The sequence below is a fragment of the Cephus cinctus genome, unplaced genomic scaffold (genome assembly GCF_000341935.2).
Source record: "Cephus cinctus unplaced genomic scaffold, Ccin1 Ccin1_scaffold0168, whole genome shotgun sequence".
NCBI lineage: Eukaryota > Metazoa > Arthropoda > Insecta > Hymenoptera > Cephidae > Cephus > Cephus cinctus.
This window is the reverse complement of record NW_014332892.1, coordinates 1,220,953-1,240,794: the sequence shown is the minus strand read 5'-3', so window position 1 is coordinate 1,240,794 and position 19,842 is coordinate 1,220,953. Positions and strand designations below refer to the sequence as shown.

Genomic DNA, 19,842 nt, shown 5'->3' with positions numbered 1-19,842 from the left:
TCTATTTCTTTTTCCACTAATTAAATAAAACACAACATTAACCTCTGTCGAATAACGACACTTTTGTACGTATATAGTATAAGAAGTAAATAATTTTACCTGATATAATGAATATCGAGTTTCACTCGATCAAACCTAGGAATATTGAAAGTTCAGTGATGAAAGCAAAAAGAAAATTGATTGCAGTGAAATTATTTTCCAAAAAAAAATAAAGATCGAAGGTCAAGAAAGAAATTATTTACCGGTCACCGATCACGGTTGTTCTATTAATTCTCCTAGTTGAAAACCACAAACGTTTTGAAATCGTATTCCAAGCCGGCCGGCACAGTTTAGTTGAGGGTTATGAAAGTATCTTGAGAAAGTATCACGCATGAAATACAATGTGTTCAGGTTTTAATAATATCTGGGTGGTTGCATGTCACCGATAAGAAAATATATATTAAAAGAAGTGAGAATCATGGTGCTGGCATAAAAAATATGAGTATTTATATGGTATATTAACAATATACAGTTTGTAAGTACAAATACGAAGATATTACTTAATCTTAATCCCATTCTCCGATATACATAGCACGTGGTGCCGGTATCAGGCCCCTCGTCGGGATGGGTAACCTACCATAAATATGGTTGTACGGGGAATCAATTCTGTCGTCCGAATCTGTAATACAATTAAATCTACGATTAATTGAAATTCAATAAAAATTAAGAAAATCAAAGGAAAGAGCACACAAATAGCATTTATTCACATGCAATATTTTTAGTAAGACCACACTCAAACATTTCGTTCTGTTCTACCTAATATGGTATTGGTTGATGATTAGAAAAAAAAAAGGCAACAAGATGAAATGTACGTACGTACCGAGTCCGCTCTCAAAGCTTCTTGCGTGGTACATAATCGGTGGTCTTTTTGCTGGCACATGATGCCCATATATTTGTGAAGACTGACTGCTCACATATCCGCTACTAACGTATGCAGGTGCTGGTTGAGGTCTTATATGTCCATACGGTGAAGAAACTTTGTTCTGGCCGTTCTTTGCCATTTTCACGAAGTTTGGTACGCGTGCTCTAAGCCCACAATAATACGGATCATCTATAACGGAATGACATGGACGTTTAAACGTATAATCCTCGTTATGACAAATAAAATATTTGACAATGAGACAGGATACTGTGAGCGCATACCATATTTCTTACTGTCATCTCTTTTACTCTTCTTTTCATCGCCCACCATAACCGAAGGTCTCATAGCACTCGCATAGTCATCCTCGATGTCATCATAATCCGGCTGCAATAAAGAAGCGTCATCGATTATAGCGTAGGCGACAATGCGGCACTTTAATGCCGTCAATACATCAGTCTTTTAACACGTGCCTTAATTCCTAAGATCCTAAGCATGCATCCAGCCATTGTACAGTACCTTAGGAATGTCATGACCGTAGAGATTTTCTCTGGGTGGCAGCTTAGGCGGTTTCTCAGGACGACGGGGATGATAACTCGACGATGGCATATAAACTTGTGCTCTGGTGTCTCTACTAGTTTGCGGATCTTCACTTTGACCCGAAGACGAGACTCCGGCTACGCTATAGGGGTCTTCATCTGGAATTGGTATTCTCGGCCGGTTCTTTATATCTACGGGCCTTTGGAGCGCTAGAACTGATTCAATACATTGCGTGCAATAACGGAACCTTTATCGTACCGTACAATGATTATTTTAGAATAGAATCATGCGGACTGTCTCGCACGTACCTGGTGGTAATTTTGACTTTAACATATCAAGTCCTACTACGTTTACGATTAGAGCCCAGACAGGGCATTGCAATAAGTCAGCCTCGGTACGTACAAATACAATGGCGCTTAAACATTGCGTTTCTAATCTTCGTCTATCTGGATACGCTCTTCTTGTTTCTCTGGATAAGTTTGTTTCGTATTTGTCAATGTCGAACAACTGAAAAAAATAATATAAAGATATTTAAATGTCATTCAGAAATGTATTGTATAGTAAATGAACAATTTTCTTTTTAAAATCAAACTAAAATTTTTACCTTTCCAGGCTTTTCATGTTCTAATGCACCTTGTGAATTACGTATTATTTCTGAACCAATGGCATTGTCTTCCGGATGTGTTGCTTTTATGTATACATTACTCTTGCACAAGCGTTTTATTTGGATGTTGCCTTCATTGTCCATTTTTAGCTTTACACCTTGATTTATGTGTCTCTTGGCTTCGTCCGTTTTCGAATCTCGCATCGGATTGTCGAAACCGCACAGTCCTATCCTGATAATTAATTACAGGGATTCATTCAGTTGGCTATAATTAACATGATAATTAATAACGGAAATTCGCAAGTAGTGCGCACTGCTGAAAGACATTGAAGAAGCATACCTGATTATTAATTATAATAATAGTAACTACGCGAAAAGAGAATCCGTCTGTTCTTCATGATACTACCAGTATATGTGTATATGTAGTACATACACACCAAGAAATTCTTTTATATTAGTAGTTATAACAGTGAGTTCGGGAGAGCGTGGGAGAGTAATTATTTCTATGTGGAAGTCAATACGGAAACAATGAGGTGGAATTGCTCTTACGAACAAAAGTATGATAATTCCAATTAGGAACGGTAGTCAATTTACTTTGTAGATCTTCAATTTCACTGAACTATTAGGTGAGCATTAGTATTCGAACTGCGATACGGTTTACGGCTCGTCCCACATTCGAGAGGTTACATCATGAAAATTCAAATGACTAAGTTCGATTCTACGCGCGGTGGATTCTCGCATACGCATCACGACAATGGCCGAAATGATATTTCGTATAAGTGTATATATGCACGGATTAACGTGAGAATTTATTGCAAGCGTAAACCTTGGATGCAAAATACGTATGTTACGTAACGCGTTGAAGACTTGTAAAATGAGAGTGAAAAAGAAAGAGAAAAAAATTCACCTCAATTTGGAATGCTTAATTTATGCTTCTTGAGGGTTATGTGAGTATTCAGCCTATTTGATGTTTTCTTTCTCCCCATTTTATTTGTCGTAACTTCAACTTGAAAACGTTTCGCACTTTGATCGCGAAATGAGATCGAGCGGTGAATTCGTGTCACGAATTGGAACGTGACTCGTTGATTAGTCTTCATCAAATAATTAGAAATCGGGTCGCTTGTAAAAAGGCTAACTTGCTCTGCGTATACAAAAGTCGTCTGCTTGACTTTCAGTAAGCGATTTCGTGGAATGCTCTGTAGAATCGACTGGCCGCACGAGAATGGGATAGAGGTCGGTAAGTATAATACGACGTGGAAGTTTTCACCGGACGAGCAGAAGAAGCGGCAGGTGTTTTTAGTAGCTTGAAGTTTCGCTAGTTCGTATTAAAACCGTTAGGCACAGTGAAAATATGGATGAAATTTCATTAAGAGAGCAAATTCAATAGTGGCATTCTAAAGTTGGTATAAAAAGGAGCACAAAAGAAATAGCGCATTAATTTCAGTGGAGAATAAGAGCAATTGGTGTAATGCTGTAAACATTAAATAATTCGACAATGACGTCCATTGAGCTACGAGCTCAATCCGGAAATGTGGATCATTCTGTGAGTTTGAAGAGAAATCATGGCGGCTTGGAAAATGGCGGTTGTAATATCGAGAATGGTAGCTCGCATAGAAACCGGGTGAATGTCGATCGTTTCCTCGCAACATTGCGGTTCCTATTTATGGTCTAGAAATCTTGCATTTCCTTTCCTCGTTGGATATATAAAAGGTAGAGAGAAAAAAGGAAACGTAACGATATGACTTCCGGAAAATTGAGTGCTGCTCGATTACGCTTTTTCTCAATTATCTCTTCTAGACTTTTTTTACTATCTATTATTTTTTAAACTTATCTAATACTCACCGGTAGCCGTCGAAACCTTCGTTCGATCCATTTATGGTTAGTACAGGCGCCCTTGCATACGCCTTAGCCACACGTCTGTTTCTTTCGAAGACAATAACTTTCGCCCATATTTCATCATCTATCTGGTTCCATTTGTCTAAGACCTCCTGTATGTGATCCTGAATACAAGCGTACGTAATTGTCAATTGAACATCATTGCAAGTGATTTACAGCAACGCGCGAAAATGCATAACAAGGAGAATACAGCCTCGTAAAATAAATCGTTCGTTATGCTGGGAGTGAAGCGCGGTGTCTTCGTGTTAAATTTACACTGTAAATAATAGAGTTATTACGAGAGCACCATGAAACAGTGTAAAAAGAAGAAGAAAAGGGTAGCGGAAGAGAGAAAGGATCCCCCTTATTATGCGAGGCTCCACATTGCGGCAAAACAAAAGGTACAGCCAATACATTATATTTTATTACTCATTGCCCAATTGTGGCTCTATTACTATTAAGGTTACGGCAGCTTATTTTTTCATTTTATACATTTTATTTTTTCTTTGTATCTGTTATCATAGACAATTGAAACGCTCGATACAATTTTTTAAATGATTGCATCAATATCTATAAGAAAATTTTTAGTAATTCTTTTACCTTGTACAGCTTATCCAAATTATACCACACATCCTCTTCTTCCTGCTCCTCGTACTCGGCAAGGTTGTCTCGCGAACGGGAAAGAATTTTTCGTCTGGAGACCATGGCGAGTCAGTGTATTAATCTGCAAATCATTGAGAAAACAGGTTGCATTGCATTTCTGTTTGACAGTCAAAAAAATGATGGGAAGGTGGAGCGCGTTAAAGTTAGCCCCGAGTACGGTGAAAGTTAGTAAGGGATTAAAAGTTCAAAATTATTTTTCGCAATATGACGAACCAGTAAACATGTCCTATTTCGCCATAAAAATCTCCGCCAATAATTTGAGTACCATAACGACTCCAAATAAATGTGTATTACGTACAATAATTTATCTCCTTAATTTCAGGAACTTATTTTTTTCGGCGTCCCATAAATTTTCAAACATAATTCCAAATAATTTTCTTAATTTTTTTTAACGGTACAAACAAGTTTACCACAGCTATCGTTTTCTACGTGTTATTCATGTACACACAAAAGTTCTTTCGACATTTTAACATGCGTAATGGGCAATTTTCTTTGTTCCGGGGCTGTCGTACAAATTTTACACTATAAATAAGCAGTAATTGGACGTAGCGTTTAAAGATCGTTTAACTGTCAAACAGTTTAAACAGGAACGCCGAAGCACGATTCTCAATGTCCCGTAGTATAAATTTACGTAACCATATATTATACCCTCGACTAGAACGATGGTTCTTTTAAACGAAAGTGAAACCATATATTATCACCGACATAAATACGTATTTTTTTTTTTTTATTAACCAAAGGTACTATCCAGTGAGAAAGTGCGATATACCTATCCTGACAGCAGGGCTTCTATGAATTAGGGTCTTTTTATTTATCCTCGTCTTATCTCGTATCACGCGATCTTGATATTAAGAGAGCTGACTATTATCTGTCTAATTTTAATAACGTAGTCATACAATATATACATATATTACAATATACATGTATATATATATATTTAAACGGATTGTACAGTCAAGATTTTTTTCGTAAGACAAATATAAGCGAATGGGTATCTGATTGAGACTTTTAAAAAGTGCAAAATAATTTGCAAATTTGATTGCACGGACCCGATGCATATTGAATTTCCAAAATAAATTGCAGTAACCTTTATTATTTGAACAAGCGGTCGTGCTCGTTAAAAATTAAGTCACGTGTCTCCCAAAGCTTAATACAAGGAATTCGATGCCTTGGCAATTTAGTATAATTAATAGTTGAAAAGGAAGCACGTCACGTAACGAAGAATCGTAGTAAGTATACTATAATAACGCGTCTCCATTACTCTCGACTTAGCAGAAAAGCATAATCGTTAACCGACGTAGAATTTATCTTACAGATCCTAATTGCTCCATTCATTCTCCCTTTTTTTGGGTCTATCATCATCCGGGAATTCATTACCCAGTTTAACCGTCGTACCGCGATCGTTCACTCCGATGTTGCATAACAAGAAAATAAGGAGAAAAAATTTTTCGAGTGCATATCAGAATCGAACATGTATCATAAAGCGAGCAAAGCGGTCTCTTTGTAATGTGCTATAAGTATTTTATTTCTATTTCTTTTGCTTCCATCACTATCACTGCCCCCCAGCGTGGGAGGTCCATCTTGCTCGGAGTGGAATCGGCATGAAAAAAACGGCCTTGCGAATAGTTTTTTTTTCAAAATTTTTTCACATGTCGAGCGAGTAGACGCGATTAAAAAAAAAATTTATCGTCACGCTAGGATATGCATATAACGTTATTTACCATCAGCATTCTTCAAGTCCCAGTAAAGACTGGTCATTTATTTTCAGTTGCATCGCCAAACCGAAATGGCAATGAGTTTCGTGCGTTTTTTTTCGCACACCCAATACTTGTCGCCCAATACCCGTGAAGGTCCTTGATTCTTTTTGTCCATTTCGATGCTCTTTTTTTTTCATACTCCTTGTCCCCGCAGACCCACGGGGAGTGGTCAGTACGAGGGCGTTGGGTACGTCAAAGCGAATTAGAAGACCTTCCGTGCGATTTGCTCTGGATACAAAGAGCTTGGCAATTCTCCTAATCCCTATACTTAATCTAGGGCTTAGTTAAGCGAACGATCTTATAAATCATTCGGTTTAGCATATACAAGCTTATGCGAAACGTTCTAACGGGTACAAATGAAAATCTGTAAAAATACTTTAATGAAGGATGACGTATGTTCCCGTGGTATCAAGAAGGACTCATCGGTTGTACGATTGTTTTTTTTTTGGCCTCGATTCTAATATTAACCGCTGTATCAATTGAGTGGCTACAACAAGGTACGTTAATTACAGTTGATCAAACTTATGGCGCCTGGTATCTATTAGTAATCGATCAGACAGCAGGAAGGATTTATCTTGCCGAAACGTATGTACAGTCAGCATAAAAATTAAGTTGCCGATACGTAACAGTGAAGTATACGTGATCGTCGGTATTTTATCGTTTACCTTCGAAGTTTATGACGTCATCGATGCCTTGTAATTATTTCAAGATGGAGATACCGTTCCAGGTTTTTAAGTCTGAAGTTTACGAATCGGAACGCCATCTTTGAAGTGTACATCGACGTAGGTCCGAGACACAGATACTTGAGCTAGATAGTCGAACGAGATAATTTCGCGTGAGTTTATATCTTCCTTGTCGTTGAAGTCCTTAGGCTTAAAATATACGAAATAAATTTGATCACATCCACATCCGTGGTCCTTGAATCGATAACTATCGGACTTTTTTTCATAACGCATACACGCATACGTTTACTTTTTTATAATCTTTTTTTTATACTTTTAAAACCGCGAGATATCACAGGGTGATTGTAATTGTCGATATTTAATCTTAACGTGTCTATATTTAAATTTAATAAACGATCATTCAATCCAAAATTCTTTTATATGATTTTATGTCTCTCACGAGGGGTTTCGTGACTCCGCCGGACAGACAATCCGGTTCGTAAGATCTTACGGTGTCCTTGACGTTTTTTTTTCCCCTATACTTTCACCGTTTATAGGTTCTGAAACTAAAGAGGAATTGGTTCTTCGTGCCCACTTTGAGGAACGAGGGTTTCGTTATGGGTATTAATCGGGCCAATGTCAATTTGCATTAGCTTCCGGTTTATTGTTCCACGAAAAAATTTCTTTACGAATTACCATAACCTCGGGGGAGCAACTATGGCACGTAAAGAGCATTAGGCTATTGGAATAACAAAATTATTTTTAAAAATACATATACGTCACGCATGTGGCCTACACGCATAGTCGAAACGTAAGAGTCTTTGACAGCCGCGATAACTGTGGTTAAACAGCTGTTTTGAAACTATGTAAAACGATGACGAAGTTTTTTGATGTCCATTAGCAAAGTGCTAATTTCATCGGTAGGTTAGGAAAAGGCCTGATCCTTTTAGATTTTCACAGTTTCCTATACTTGCCACGAGCGCGAGAGAGACAGAGTCATGGGCTCTTACGTGCGTAAGAGAAGGACATACGTACCGGTGATTTCGAAATCGGTTAACGTATCCTTGTCCATTCGGCAATACAATGGGTGACGATTACTCATGAGAATCCGTAATATATACACATGAGCAAGATCAGACGGCCAAACGAATGTCATTAAGTGAAATATTTTTTGGGGGAAATTTTTCACAATTCTTTCCTAAGATAACGTTACGCGTACCCTCGTCAAATAATTAATGAGAGACTTTTTTGGAAAACTCGAGACTGAAGAAGAAAATTAATTTTCACATATATAAATTTTAATGATTACTTTTGCTCGTGCGGTAATTGAATTTCGGAAACGGCATAACCAATGCTTCGAAACAGCATCGGCACGCTGTGCGGACATTGACTTTTCGATGTTCGGTTCTCTCTGTCATGGAGTCACGCCACGAGCCCGTCGACCTTATACCCATTGTCCGTTAACTCGCGTAACAATTGGACGAAAATCAAACGGATTTGTCTCGAGCACGTACGTGAGACGTGGGGGAGCGAGATCTTCCTATGGTATAGTCATACAAGTGTGAAGAAACCTTAATTCCCGATACAGGAAGTCAATCCTGATTGTACGATCGTTTGGACGATAGAGAAATTACAAAAAAATTATCGATGTCCATATAACGCATAACCTAGCATATAAGACGTCAATCGATCAAATATACGGACAATATAAGAAACCGAAAATACCGCGTTAAAACAAAGACCGAAAAGTCATACGAAATTTCATTTATATCGCAATTGTGTACGACCGGTGCCATTATTATGCGGCTGGCACGACTCGCTATTGCGTTTGCATAATAATGCCACGAGTCATAGAATCGGGAGAAATGATAATTTACGAAATCCTACGATACTCCGTGACACCTAGTATATATCTGTATACACTGTATAATCCTGTGTGTAATCATTATACAAGCTCGACTATACACTATGCATTACACTGCCAAACGAATTTCAGCTGCATACCAACCCAATGACGTATCTCGATAGCACCACTTTAATACGATATTCGCGAATTCTTCATTGGCCGGCATAAGGAATGGGTGTCCGAGTGTAAAGATCCTACGGAAATTCGCAACGATCGTGGCCACGTCCGGTATAGCGATCGTGTAATAATGGCGCGAGGTTTGCAATCACACGGCATATTTTATAGGTAGCCATAGGCAACGCCACCTGAAACGCCAACTTTCACTTCTAATAAAATGCGAAGGCCTGTTCTTCGTCTCGGTTAACCTCGTCGTATACTATACCTATATATATAGATAGATAGATATAGATAGTATACGGTATAAGATTATACAGGATAGTACAGTCATACGATAATATACATATATACAGTCACTGGAGATCGTGTTATACCAAAGTCCATCGATATAGTTGTACTAGTCCAACTATGCTTCGATAGTTCACGACAGTTGGTAGGCAGCGCTTAGTTCTGGTACAGTTTATAAGAATGCACCGTATGCAAGGTATATATTATACCGTACGATGACTGGTAACGTACAAGTTCGAGGAGAAGTATAATCGAATGAATATTTTTCATTTTCAAAGCCTATACGTATAACTGTCCACGTGTCCTGAATGCTTGCACTTATGCATATGTATGCTGCTTACAATAAGTAACTGTACTGTAGTACGAGGTACGACTGTGCTTAAGTCTGTCTACCTATATCCAAAAGATATGGTACATACTATAGTATTTATACTGCGAAGAATCGTACAAAGGACGTATACGTTACGCGCCAGCTGTTATCACAAACTGTCATCTGTCAGATGGTAATAAATAGTGATTCTGTTACTTCTCGTTCTAGTTTTCCATTAACCGTGTCATCTTCGGTATGCTTCGCGTATTGTTCAATTGGATTGCGTTAGACGTAGCTAGGTGCTAAGTCACTTTTGAAGAGATTTCGTAACGAGGAGCAGAGTTAATTAAGATGGGTAATACCATTTAAAATAGCGTATCAATGGAATCGATGATCCTGTAGTAAATGTATTTATAGAACGTACATAACCTATACTTGCCAACTTTCTCGAATAGTTTCGTATATAGACTTTAAGGTATGTGTTATGTATTATATGTATATATATATATATATATATATGGTATGTAGCTTGTGGTATAGGTATACATATGTACGTACGAGATCCTTACGAAATCCATGCCGTATAAATATGGCCGTCGGCATCAAATATCTCGTACTAGTATTCACTGGGGTTAGGTTAGTATCCTTATACGAGATTTACGTCGCTATTAAAACAATGAATAACGAGTGGTTGGTTCTTAAAACTAATAAATGTGGGATTTTAGATTGGATCGTGTATATAGATATATATATTTTGTTTACGTACTTCACTAGCTTGACATGGCCGGGCTGCTTTTTGAGGTTAGCTCCGAACTAGTGTAGTGTCTACTGTCTGTTACGTACTGCGGACAGGTTATTACTTATTTTGATTCGGGATATTGACATCGGACAGAATGCTTTATCGTGGAAACTGATTTAACGACTCTTGCCATTCCCACGTGCAGACACTGCTTTCAGCCGATTGCGCAATACCGTCCCGTTATACACCTGTTACGTTACTCGAATATATATAAGAATTGTGCATGATCGATTGGGATAAGACGATTTTTCAACGATTCGATCGACCAAACTTTTATTCACATTTTACGCTGTCTATATGAAGCTGGCTGTTCTAGGCCTGGAGTCTCGAGCGCCTTGTGGGAAAGAGGCGGGATTATTTGAAATTTGGTTTAACCCAGTGAAAGTGTCCAAGGTAAGAACTTAGTTATTTATTCGTGTTCGGACGGGCTGCGATTTATCGATAATCGATAGATCTTGTAATTAAGCATAGTTTTCGTTATCGGGTGCTAAATTTTTAAGTAATAATTTGTACGATATTCTTTTTTACGTCGATAAAAATACGTGCGTTCATTTTTCACCGAGATTGCCAATTTCGTAGAGATTTATAAAAATCTTATCACGCTTATAACTGTATTGATTTTCTTTTTATTGCACTCACAAAAGAAATAACTATTGTTCGAGATACCGTTTTCCGTTATGTATATAGCTTTGCAGGCCCCCGAAATCGATTTAACCGTGTAAAATTCGTTCGGGCTATTCATTTATTATTGATCCATATACCGTAAATCACTTTAGGTGGATTTACTGTAACGCGATAGTCGCTCGATTTTTCTTGCGATAGAAGATGCGCGCGAGAGTACCGCTATAACGAAACTGTCCCCGTGACGAAGAATACTGACCATTTTGGTATCGAGCGCTGGCATAAATGCCGTAGGCTGACAATCGGTATATTCTTTTTCTTCCTGTCACGATCAATATGGCGACGCTCGTATATCGCCAAGGAAAAAGATAATCAAAAGGTATTTCCCAGTAATGTTATTCCTTAAGGTATCCATGCATTGTTATAATGCTCGATTCACAGTAAAGGCCTACGTATACACTCGTAAATAATGCTGGATTCACAATTAACGTCTTAACACTAAATGCGTTGGGTGTATAAAAATAGAAAACAAAAAATATTTACTCGATCAAAATATTAAAATAGCCATTAATAAATTACGACAGAAAGTCAGACGAGTTATTGTCGCTTCATGAATATTCATTAGACGATCATATGAGAGGCTAAATTATTAGGTCAACGAAGTACGAGACGTATAGAAAGTTTCTAGGAATATTTTTCTTCTGTCCAAAATTTTACCAGAATCTTCAATACACGACAGCCCAACTTCTTTATTAATACTCCAGCGAGTTTACACTCTGACTCAGCCCTTGATTTTAGTGTAAAGTCGCGCCCCTCCTTTACTCGTACGCGTTAATAGTACCATAATGTCTGACCTTTAGTTTACACGTGAGAAATCGAGAGGCACAAACTCAAAATATCATTTTGCAATAAAGACTTCTTCGTAGTATGTAATCATTCGAAAGTATACTTTCGAGACGATTAAGCAGGGTCACGACCGAAATATTTTTGTCGCTAGACACCCGTGCTTGTGAACGAGGCATGTGCAGTCGTAATACGTAGTAGGCGTATTATTCATTATTACCACTAAAAATTGTCGATAGCGAATAAATTTTTTTTTTTAAATACTTATGTAAAACACTTTATGGTCCATAGTCATAGAAAGTTCCATGTACCTAAGTGGCGAACGTACAATATATGTATTCTTGTACGTTGTTTACACATACTATGAATACATCGTGTGCAAAAATGTTGACTCGTCCTTTTTCACATAGCTGCATAACATTTACATACATATATATATATAGCTATGTAAGAGTAATACATGTATCTTTTCATCAAGTAAATCTGAATGCATGGAATTCGTAAGAACAGACGTCTCCCTGCTTTGACTCATTGGTTTTACTTTCTTTATTTCACCTTTTATTCGGTATAACGTCTTTGACTATAAAATTCTTCAGGCTTGTGACTACCGCTATCATTTCACCAGTTGATATCGAATAGGAGTTAGGTGGTACTTTCACTATGACTGTTACGGGGATATGATAAGGGCGTGATCAGCCGTAATGGTACCATAAGAAATGAAACGTATGGATATGAAATTTCTTTGCCATTGATACCAGAAAAGTTCAATCGTGCAATATCTTTCCCATAACGTATTGTCCAAGGTTCCAATTTCGGTGCACAATACATTCCGGTATATTAAACTATATCGACTGCCAGTACTAAATCTGTCACTTTTATGGTATGTCCATTCGAGATTATAGTAGCTAAGCCCAAGTACAAGGTACACGTGGGATAATATATTTGACTTGGAGTCAAGCGATCGTTGGTTAAAGGTCAGAGTTTCGACGTTCAAGCTATATATACGAGTACCGCTTAAAACGTCAGTATTGCCACAACTCTGTACTATAATTAGCAGCAGTTCTCGACAGAGTGGAGGGTTTAAGGCAAGGGAATGAAAAAAAAAATTAAACCAGTTCATCCTTCGGCGCAAGTAAGATCATGTCCAACAAAGACCGGTAAAATAATGTTGGGACAGACCGAAGGAACCTATTCATTCTGAAGTCTGAACGTAGAACCTTCTTGACCCTAAGAGCCCCGCCATTCCAACCGACTAATTTCACTCTAATAGGACTGTATATATATAGTGCTCCATTTGAAAGTAACTGCAGCAGTTAAGCGTGGTGGTTACTGTAGCTACTTTTATATCTGAGTCACCCTGCAAAGTCTAGTTACATGTGAACCTAACCTAGGGAACTTGATGCAAATGGCAGTCCGTGTGGCTGGGATGAAAGGACCGCCGGCAGGCACTCTGTATCTGAACTATATGTATAGTGGAACAACTATGCCGGAGATACCAATCGCTTTCCTTTGTTTCGCAAGAGGGTGTCCGATAAAACAATATTCAACTCGCCGAAACGATTGGATTATTTAACCGTTCAGAAAGCGCGACTTTCCCATTCCCGTAAGTCGAAACACGTGATTCTATAAACTTGGGCATATCGGGATTCTTGTACGATCACTATTTGATAATCGTACTACTTACGTATAACGGTAATGTGGGCTGGTGATATATCCGAGGGATTCCCCGTAAGCGCGGGCTTTTTAAAATTATCAACAATCCGAAGCTATACAATGCGATAGTAAAAGTTATAATAAAAGCTAAGATCGATCGCCTGGATCACTTTGCTTTTATTAGCTATAACTTGTAAGGCAATAAAGATATTATAAATTACATAATTACAGTTTATAGATGATCGTAACACTGATTATTATCGATCGATTTTTCTTTTCAGTTTTATGATACCGATCCTAGTTGGGCTCGCGATGAGTACGTCAGACCATCGAATTCTTATTACAAAAGACTTCGGGACGTTTCTTCGTTAATTTATTCGCTTTCCAATTATGACCTAAAACACAGAATCTAATTGAAATGCCGATTGCGATCCCGCGAATAAGGCTGTATGTCCTATTATGGTCATCTAATGGAGTGCAGGCATGCAAGGATTTTTTTTATCGTAGATTTTTTTTTCTTCTATTATATCAAACCATGCACGATTTTTTAAAAGTGATTTCGTCGTTACGTCATACGTCAGTATATACGATAACGTATTTAATAAAAAAAATTGTCATGGCTATTTTTTAACTGAGTTCGAATCAGGTCTCATACTCGATATATACTCTCCTTTGCTATTGTAAAAAAATCCGAAGCTGGCTTTAATTAATTTGAATTTATATAGCGGGAATATCTATTTCCTATAGAAATACCAGAGTGTTGTTAATGCTAATTCGATCTGACGTACGATATTTACCGTCGCATCTAATTCGAACGCATGTGCTAAACGCAGCAAAGTGCACGTGCAATAATGCATTTCAGGTGCAGTCTGTTCATTTAAATAATCGTTGAGCATTTACTTCATTTTACTTAACCCGACGTCCTTGCCACGAGTCTCAATTATTCAGCAGTGTCTCCTGCACTCCCATATCAATCTCATTACCGTGATTTACTGCATTTCGATCTACTTCTGTGTAAGAGCTTCGATAACTGTAGTCTCGAGAGAAGAAGAGGCGAGAAAGAATATTAAAGGAGTAGGAGAGAGAGAGACAAAACCAGCAAAAACAGAACTACTGAATGCAATTAAAAAAAAAAAGAGTTGGGTAAACAAAATTGAATGAGCGGAAACAAAGGTGGTATTTTTTTGTCATTTAAATAAAACCGTATGTCAAAATTGCCTTTCGAATTCAAGCACCATATATTTTGTATCAGTCCGTTTTTTTCATACCGCGAACGGTACTTCAGTCCCAAAGAACAGAGACGCCTCTAGTGTCCTTTATCCGTTTTGAATTTTTCTTTTATTGACCCAAGTCACTTCCCCCGTAAAACAACACGAAACCATCACGTCCGTTTCGTCGTTTTATTTTCCACGAAACCGATTGAGAAAAGTCGAACGATGCCTTTTATTTGTAGGTCCGGAATCGTTGGGCCTCAGGCACAAGGGGGGGGGGGACCTCACGAAAAACATTCGACTGGAGCCAATGAGTTGTCGAACTGGAATTTCGGAAACAGGATCTCGACCTCGTGCCCACGATAATCCACGATCTTTGAATAATTCTCGTAAAGTTGTCTAAATAAAAAAGAAATTAAAAAAAAATGTAACCTCCATCCCATTCGTTGCAATACAAAAATATTTTTTACGTTCAGAGACTTTGCGTCATTGAAAAAATTATCGTGGAATATTCCATCTCGTAATAAAAAAATTTAATAATTTTATATATCTCCCTCTCCTTTTTCAATATACATTTCGTGAAATTATTTTATTATTCTTTATATTACAAAAATCCTCGGAACCTATTGTCAAAGGCAATAATGATTTCGACTAATTTGAACTCCTGTACTGTTACGGGAAATCGTAGGCGTGTACGTAGGCACTCAAGCAAATTAGTTGGTGGAATGAGTAAAAAGAAAAAAAAAGGGGAGGGAATTAATTAACAATCACTCTACTGACGTCCTTGAATGGTATTGACTTGCCAGGGGCAAACGAGGAGCGTGTTCCCTTACAGCGGGGAATCCGATCGACATATTGTGAAAAGGAAGCAAGTTCAGATCGTCTGAGGTGGATCCTATTCCGGAAGTTTGATAGTTAATTAATTCTTGCCGCTGTATATAAATGCAACGTGTACCGTGTATACCATTTATGTGAACTGTACGTAGTGGAGCTAAGAACCTAATGTAACTAAGCGACGTAGCTTGTCACACGAGCCATTTTGTTATCCCAGAGAAGGATCGTAGGACCGGTTCCTCGCTAAGCGAACTCATAACATTTGATCGTTGCAAGTAAACTGTTCAAGGCCGTGGCCTAAAGCCAGAGCCTTTTATTACGAAGTCACCGGCTTCAATGACTCTACTGAATAAAACCAACATTATTATACACCGGGCATAGCGCGCAATGGTCCTTAGCATAATAACCCCATAACCATGCAAAATTGTCGCGTCCCGATCGATTTTGTAGCGACGGTCAAGAATGGCGAAAAACAGTTGTAAAAAAAAAAGAAGTACCGACCGTCAGGCAGGAATGTCCTTTCCAGTAGAAAATCCATAAAGAATGAGGTAATTTTTTTTAAGGAAAAAAAAATTGCACTTTTTTCATTAAGATTTAAAACTACGTACGATACCGCCTGCGATCCGTGTATATAAAAGTGAGTGGAAAAATATAGAAAAACAGAGTGGATGCATATGGACTTTTTTTTATTTTTTTATTTTACAACCCAAGACAAGCACGTCCCTCCAAAGCGTAAAAAGAATTCGTTGGTTGTTTTTGATAAAAAAAAAGAACCGGGCCTGGTTAATTGAATTCGTCTTGGAATACAAAAATAAAGGATTTATTTAGTGGTTCCTAGGATTTATGAACTGTAAGATGGATGCCCGCGGGTGGACGTGTTCACACTTTTGGGGTTAGGGTAAAGTGTAAAGTGTTGGCAGAAGGTGGTGCAAGTCAAATGGTTGAATTCTCAGCAGGATGGTCGGACAAGAATGAATTATCTTGGCGCATCCTTATTAGCATAAACGGTTTACGGCCGTGCGTGTATACGGGCTCGTCCAGTTTCTATAAATAGCACCGGAGTATAACGCCTCGTTGTTTTTCTCTCTAATTTTCGTTCCCTGGCCCTTTTCTCCCTCTCGCTCCTTATTTTTTTACGTTCACAAAATTAAGCCAAATCTTTCATCCGAGATCGTACACGCACGCCCGTACCAGAGCGCAGCTGCATCACATGCGTGCGACTGTTCGCGTATATGGCTACTGGCATGGATCAATTTATCCCGAGTATATATAACTGCGTGCACGTATGATACATACGGGCAGAAAGTTTGAGGTATATATATAATTATATATACATATATACAGGGTGTCCCAAAATTACCTGACCAACGGGGTATGGCGATGTTCGGGAGGCACCACTGATCACCAAAATGACCTTGCTTTTGTCCGGAAGTTCATAGTTTTTATATGGGAGCAGGTCAAAGTTGACCAATCAGAACGAGGCGTCAAGAGAAACGTAGGCACCTACGAACTCTGAGTTTTCTTCCCTCGCTTTTGTTTCTCGGTGGCTTTGGGCAGGATGACGTCAGCCGAAGACATGCCTATGGGAAACAAGAAACAAGCTACCGAGAAACAAAAGCGAGGGAAGAAAACTCAGAGTTCGTAGGTGCCTACGTTTCTCTTGACGCCTCGTTCTGATTGGTCAACTTTGACCTGCTCCCATATAAAAACTATGAACTTCCGGACAAAAGCAAGGTCATTTTGGTGATCAGTGGTGCCTCCCGAACATCGCCATACCCCGTTGGTCAGGTAATTTTGGGACACCCTGTATATATATAGTCGAAGAGAAGCAGAGTGCCTCGGGTTCACCTGGACTAGGGAACAAGAAGGTTCGAGAGATGGTAGCCAAGGAGGAGGATGAGGAGGAGAAAGAAGGATGATTGTGCAGCAGGAGGAGACCAAGTAGAAGTAAAAGGTAAAAGAGGACGGAAGAAGATGTGGGAGAGATGTATATATATAGTATGAGTAAGAGAAGGAGGGCCAAAGAGAAGAAAAAAAGTTGAACTCTGGTGACCTTCAACGGCCTTGGCTCTATGCACGGACCCCAACAGGCCCGACAAGAATTTCCCTTTCGTATTAAAAGTTCAACCATCCGAAGCTCTCGAGTAAAGAAAAAAAATACCGGGCGCCTTCTCTTCCATATATGCCACACATGCCACGTTCTTACGTACAGTCATTTATAAGAGACTCGACTCGTTGCTCCAGGTTTATGTACCCGGCCGATACGTGGTCCAGGTCGGCCAACGTGATTTTCTAGGTAAATAACTTATCGTCCGGATGCATCAACTATACAGTTGACTAACTGTATAGTTATAGCCATTTGCCATAACTTGCCAAAGGCATAAGACTGCATCTGACACTTTGCTCTGGTTGGTGTATATTCTCCTTTATGATATATCTATACTATATATATATATATCGAGGTATCTCTTACGTTGGTACGTACAGGCACGTTACGGCAGATTCACTTTCTTCGGGCACCTCGAGTTTCAACACTCTTAATTATAGATCGTTCACTGTTATAGCTCCATTAGGATTTAACAAACTTTTTATTCTGACCGTTTTTTTTTTCGGTTGCGATCAAACGACCGAGTCTGTATATTTTTTTGATATTGGCTATCCCTTCCGTGACGTCACTCGTGAAACATTTTTGTATGTTTTTTTTTTAATCGCCAGAGTTTCACCAACTTCGAATCTTCACACTTGTACCGTATGTAACCCGGCGCCTTTCCTCTATCCACTGCTGATAGCTCGACGGCCGTGTTGTCACTGGGAGTTACGAGAAATCGAGTGTAGAGAGGGAAGAGAAAGGATATACTGCACTTCGTGTACTCCATTTGTATAATGCGTACGTACTACGTGATATAACGAATGTAGCAACATTTTTTCTTGAGTTTCTGCGGATAAGAGGATCGAGAAGTTTTGTTACACGTGTGGGGTGGATTTATGGTCTGGTTTATCGTTATCGAGGAATATCATGGAAATTGTCGTAAAATACAAACATTTCAGGTAAATACTTATGCGCGAGATTACATTGCGATAGAATGTTGATACTTGGTTAGTTTTTTTTTTCTCGTTTTAATTTATCCCTAGCTATTCCAAGGCATAATCGTTGCCGCGGAACGAAAATTCCTTTCTTATTTTCACTCTTCAATTATAGACACCCAGCCGTGGCTTTATATAACTCTTTCATAATACACGTCCAGGGTTACCAACGGAGAGAAAGAAAAGAATCGGTGGGGAGATCGTATAGGTATGTTTGTGCTGTGCAAAATTAAAAATAATAATAATATTCATATTGGCATTTCTTAAGTATCGGTTTCATCATTTTTGAATATAATAATAATGACAATCCCAAAAATTATTACGGTAGAGCGTCACGTTTTACGATCACTTTCCACATGTTATATGCTCGTCAATTATTTCTGGTTTCCCTATAAATTAAGGTTTTACTATGAAAGCTCATGCCGCTAAATCCCTCGACTCAAGGATAATTTCTGACCGCGAGTGAAAGAGCAAATTTCATTTCCAGTTTGAATGTACGATGTCGCAAAGGAAATGACCGTTCAGATTCCCAACAGAATTCGATCGTCCTTGCGATACCTTACGGTGAATCATGGGAAACTTCTCAGTGCGAGATGATACCGTGATTCATAAAAATAAGAAAATTTCAATAAAATCTGTTGCAAGTCTTTCGTAACCTAACCTAACCTAGAAATTCGATTAATCGGCATAACGTTGGGCTAATTTTTTTAATAGAAGTTTTTCAAAGACCCGGATCGGATCTCATACGAAATGCGAACAAAGAAGTTGGAAGAAAACAGATCGCGAAAAAAAAAGATCGTCAAAAATCATGAATCGGACGATATTTTAAAATAGGACACGGATCCCAAACGAACCTCGTTCGTGCGACTTGGCGAACTTTCCCTTTTCACAGATCGCAACGCCGATCGACACGGATAACGATTTCGTCTGGTCCCGAATCAGCAGGGCGCTAAACGATCATTTATCGTCGGACAAGAGTGAGTAATGAAAATTATCACAGTGATATAAAAATGGGAATAGTGACAATTTCCCTGAAACCGCTGGCTTTCACTTCTCCAAAGAATGCGAAGGCTGTAATATATACCCTAGATATGTATATATATATATATATATATATATATATATATATATATATATATATATATATATATATATATATATATATATAGTATATATA

At 38.4% G+C, this 19,842-nt stretch overlaps 1 protein-coding gene across 6 annotated transcripts in view; it reads right to left on the bottom strand.

The window, feature by feature from the left end:
- Positions 1-385: 385 nt before the first annotated feature.
- The window catches only part of LOC107264167, a 21,058-nt gene continuing 1,601 nt past the window's right edge, over positions 386-19,842 (bottom strand). For 2 of the 6 annotated variants that reach the window (XM_015732133.2, XM_015732128.2), the window contains exons 2-9: positions 4,518-4,641; positions 3,885-4,042; positions 2,043-2,274; positions 1,747-1,945; positions 1,418-1,653; positions 1,183-1,285; positions 860-1,090; positions 464-658 (exon numbers count right to left, since the gene is read on the bottom strand). In XM_015732133.2, the coding sequence (XP_015587619.1) occupies positions 546-658; positions 860-1,090; positions 1,183-1,285; positions 1,418-1,653; positions 1,747-1,945; positions 2,043-2,274; positions 3,885-4,042; positions 4,518-4,622 (1,377 nt within the window). In that variant the 5' untranslated portion in view covers positions 4,623-4,641 and the 3' untranslated portion in view covers positions 464-545. Of the gene's footprint in view, positions 659-855; positions 1,091-1,182; positions 1,286-1,417; positions 1,654-1,746; positions 1,946-2,042; positions 2,275-3,884; positions 4,043-4,517; positions 4,642-10,386; positions 10,505-18,054; positions 18,389-19,842 lie in introns of those variants that run through there. The other 4 variants (XM_015732131.2, XM_015732132.2, XM_015732129.2 and 1 more) reach the window with 4 other exon arrangements.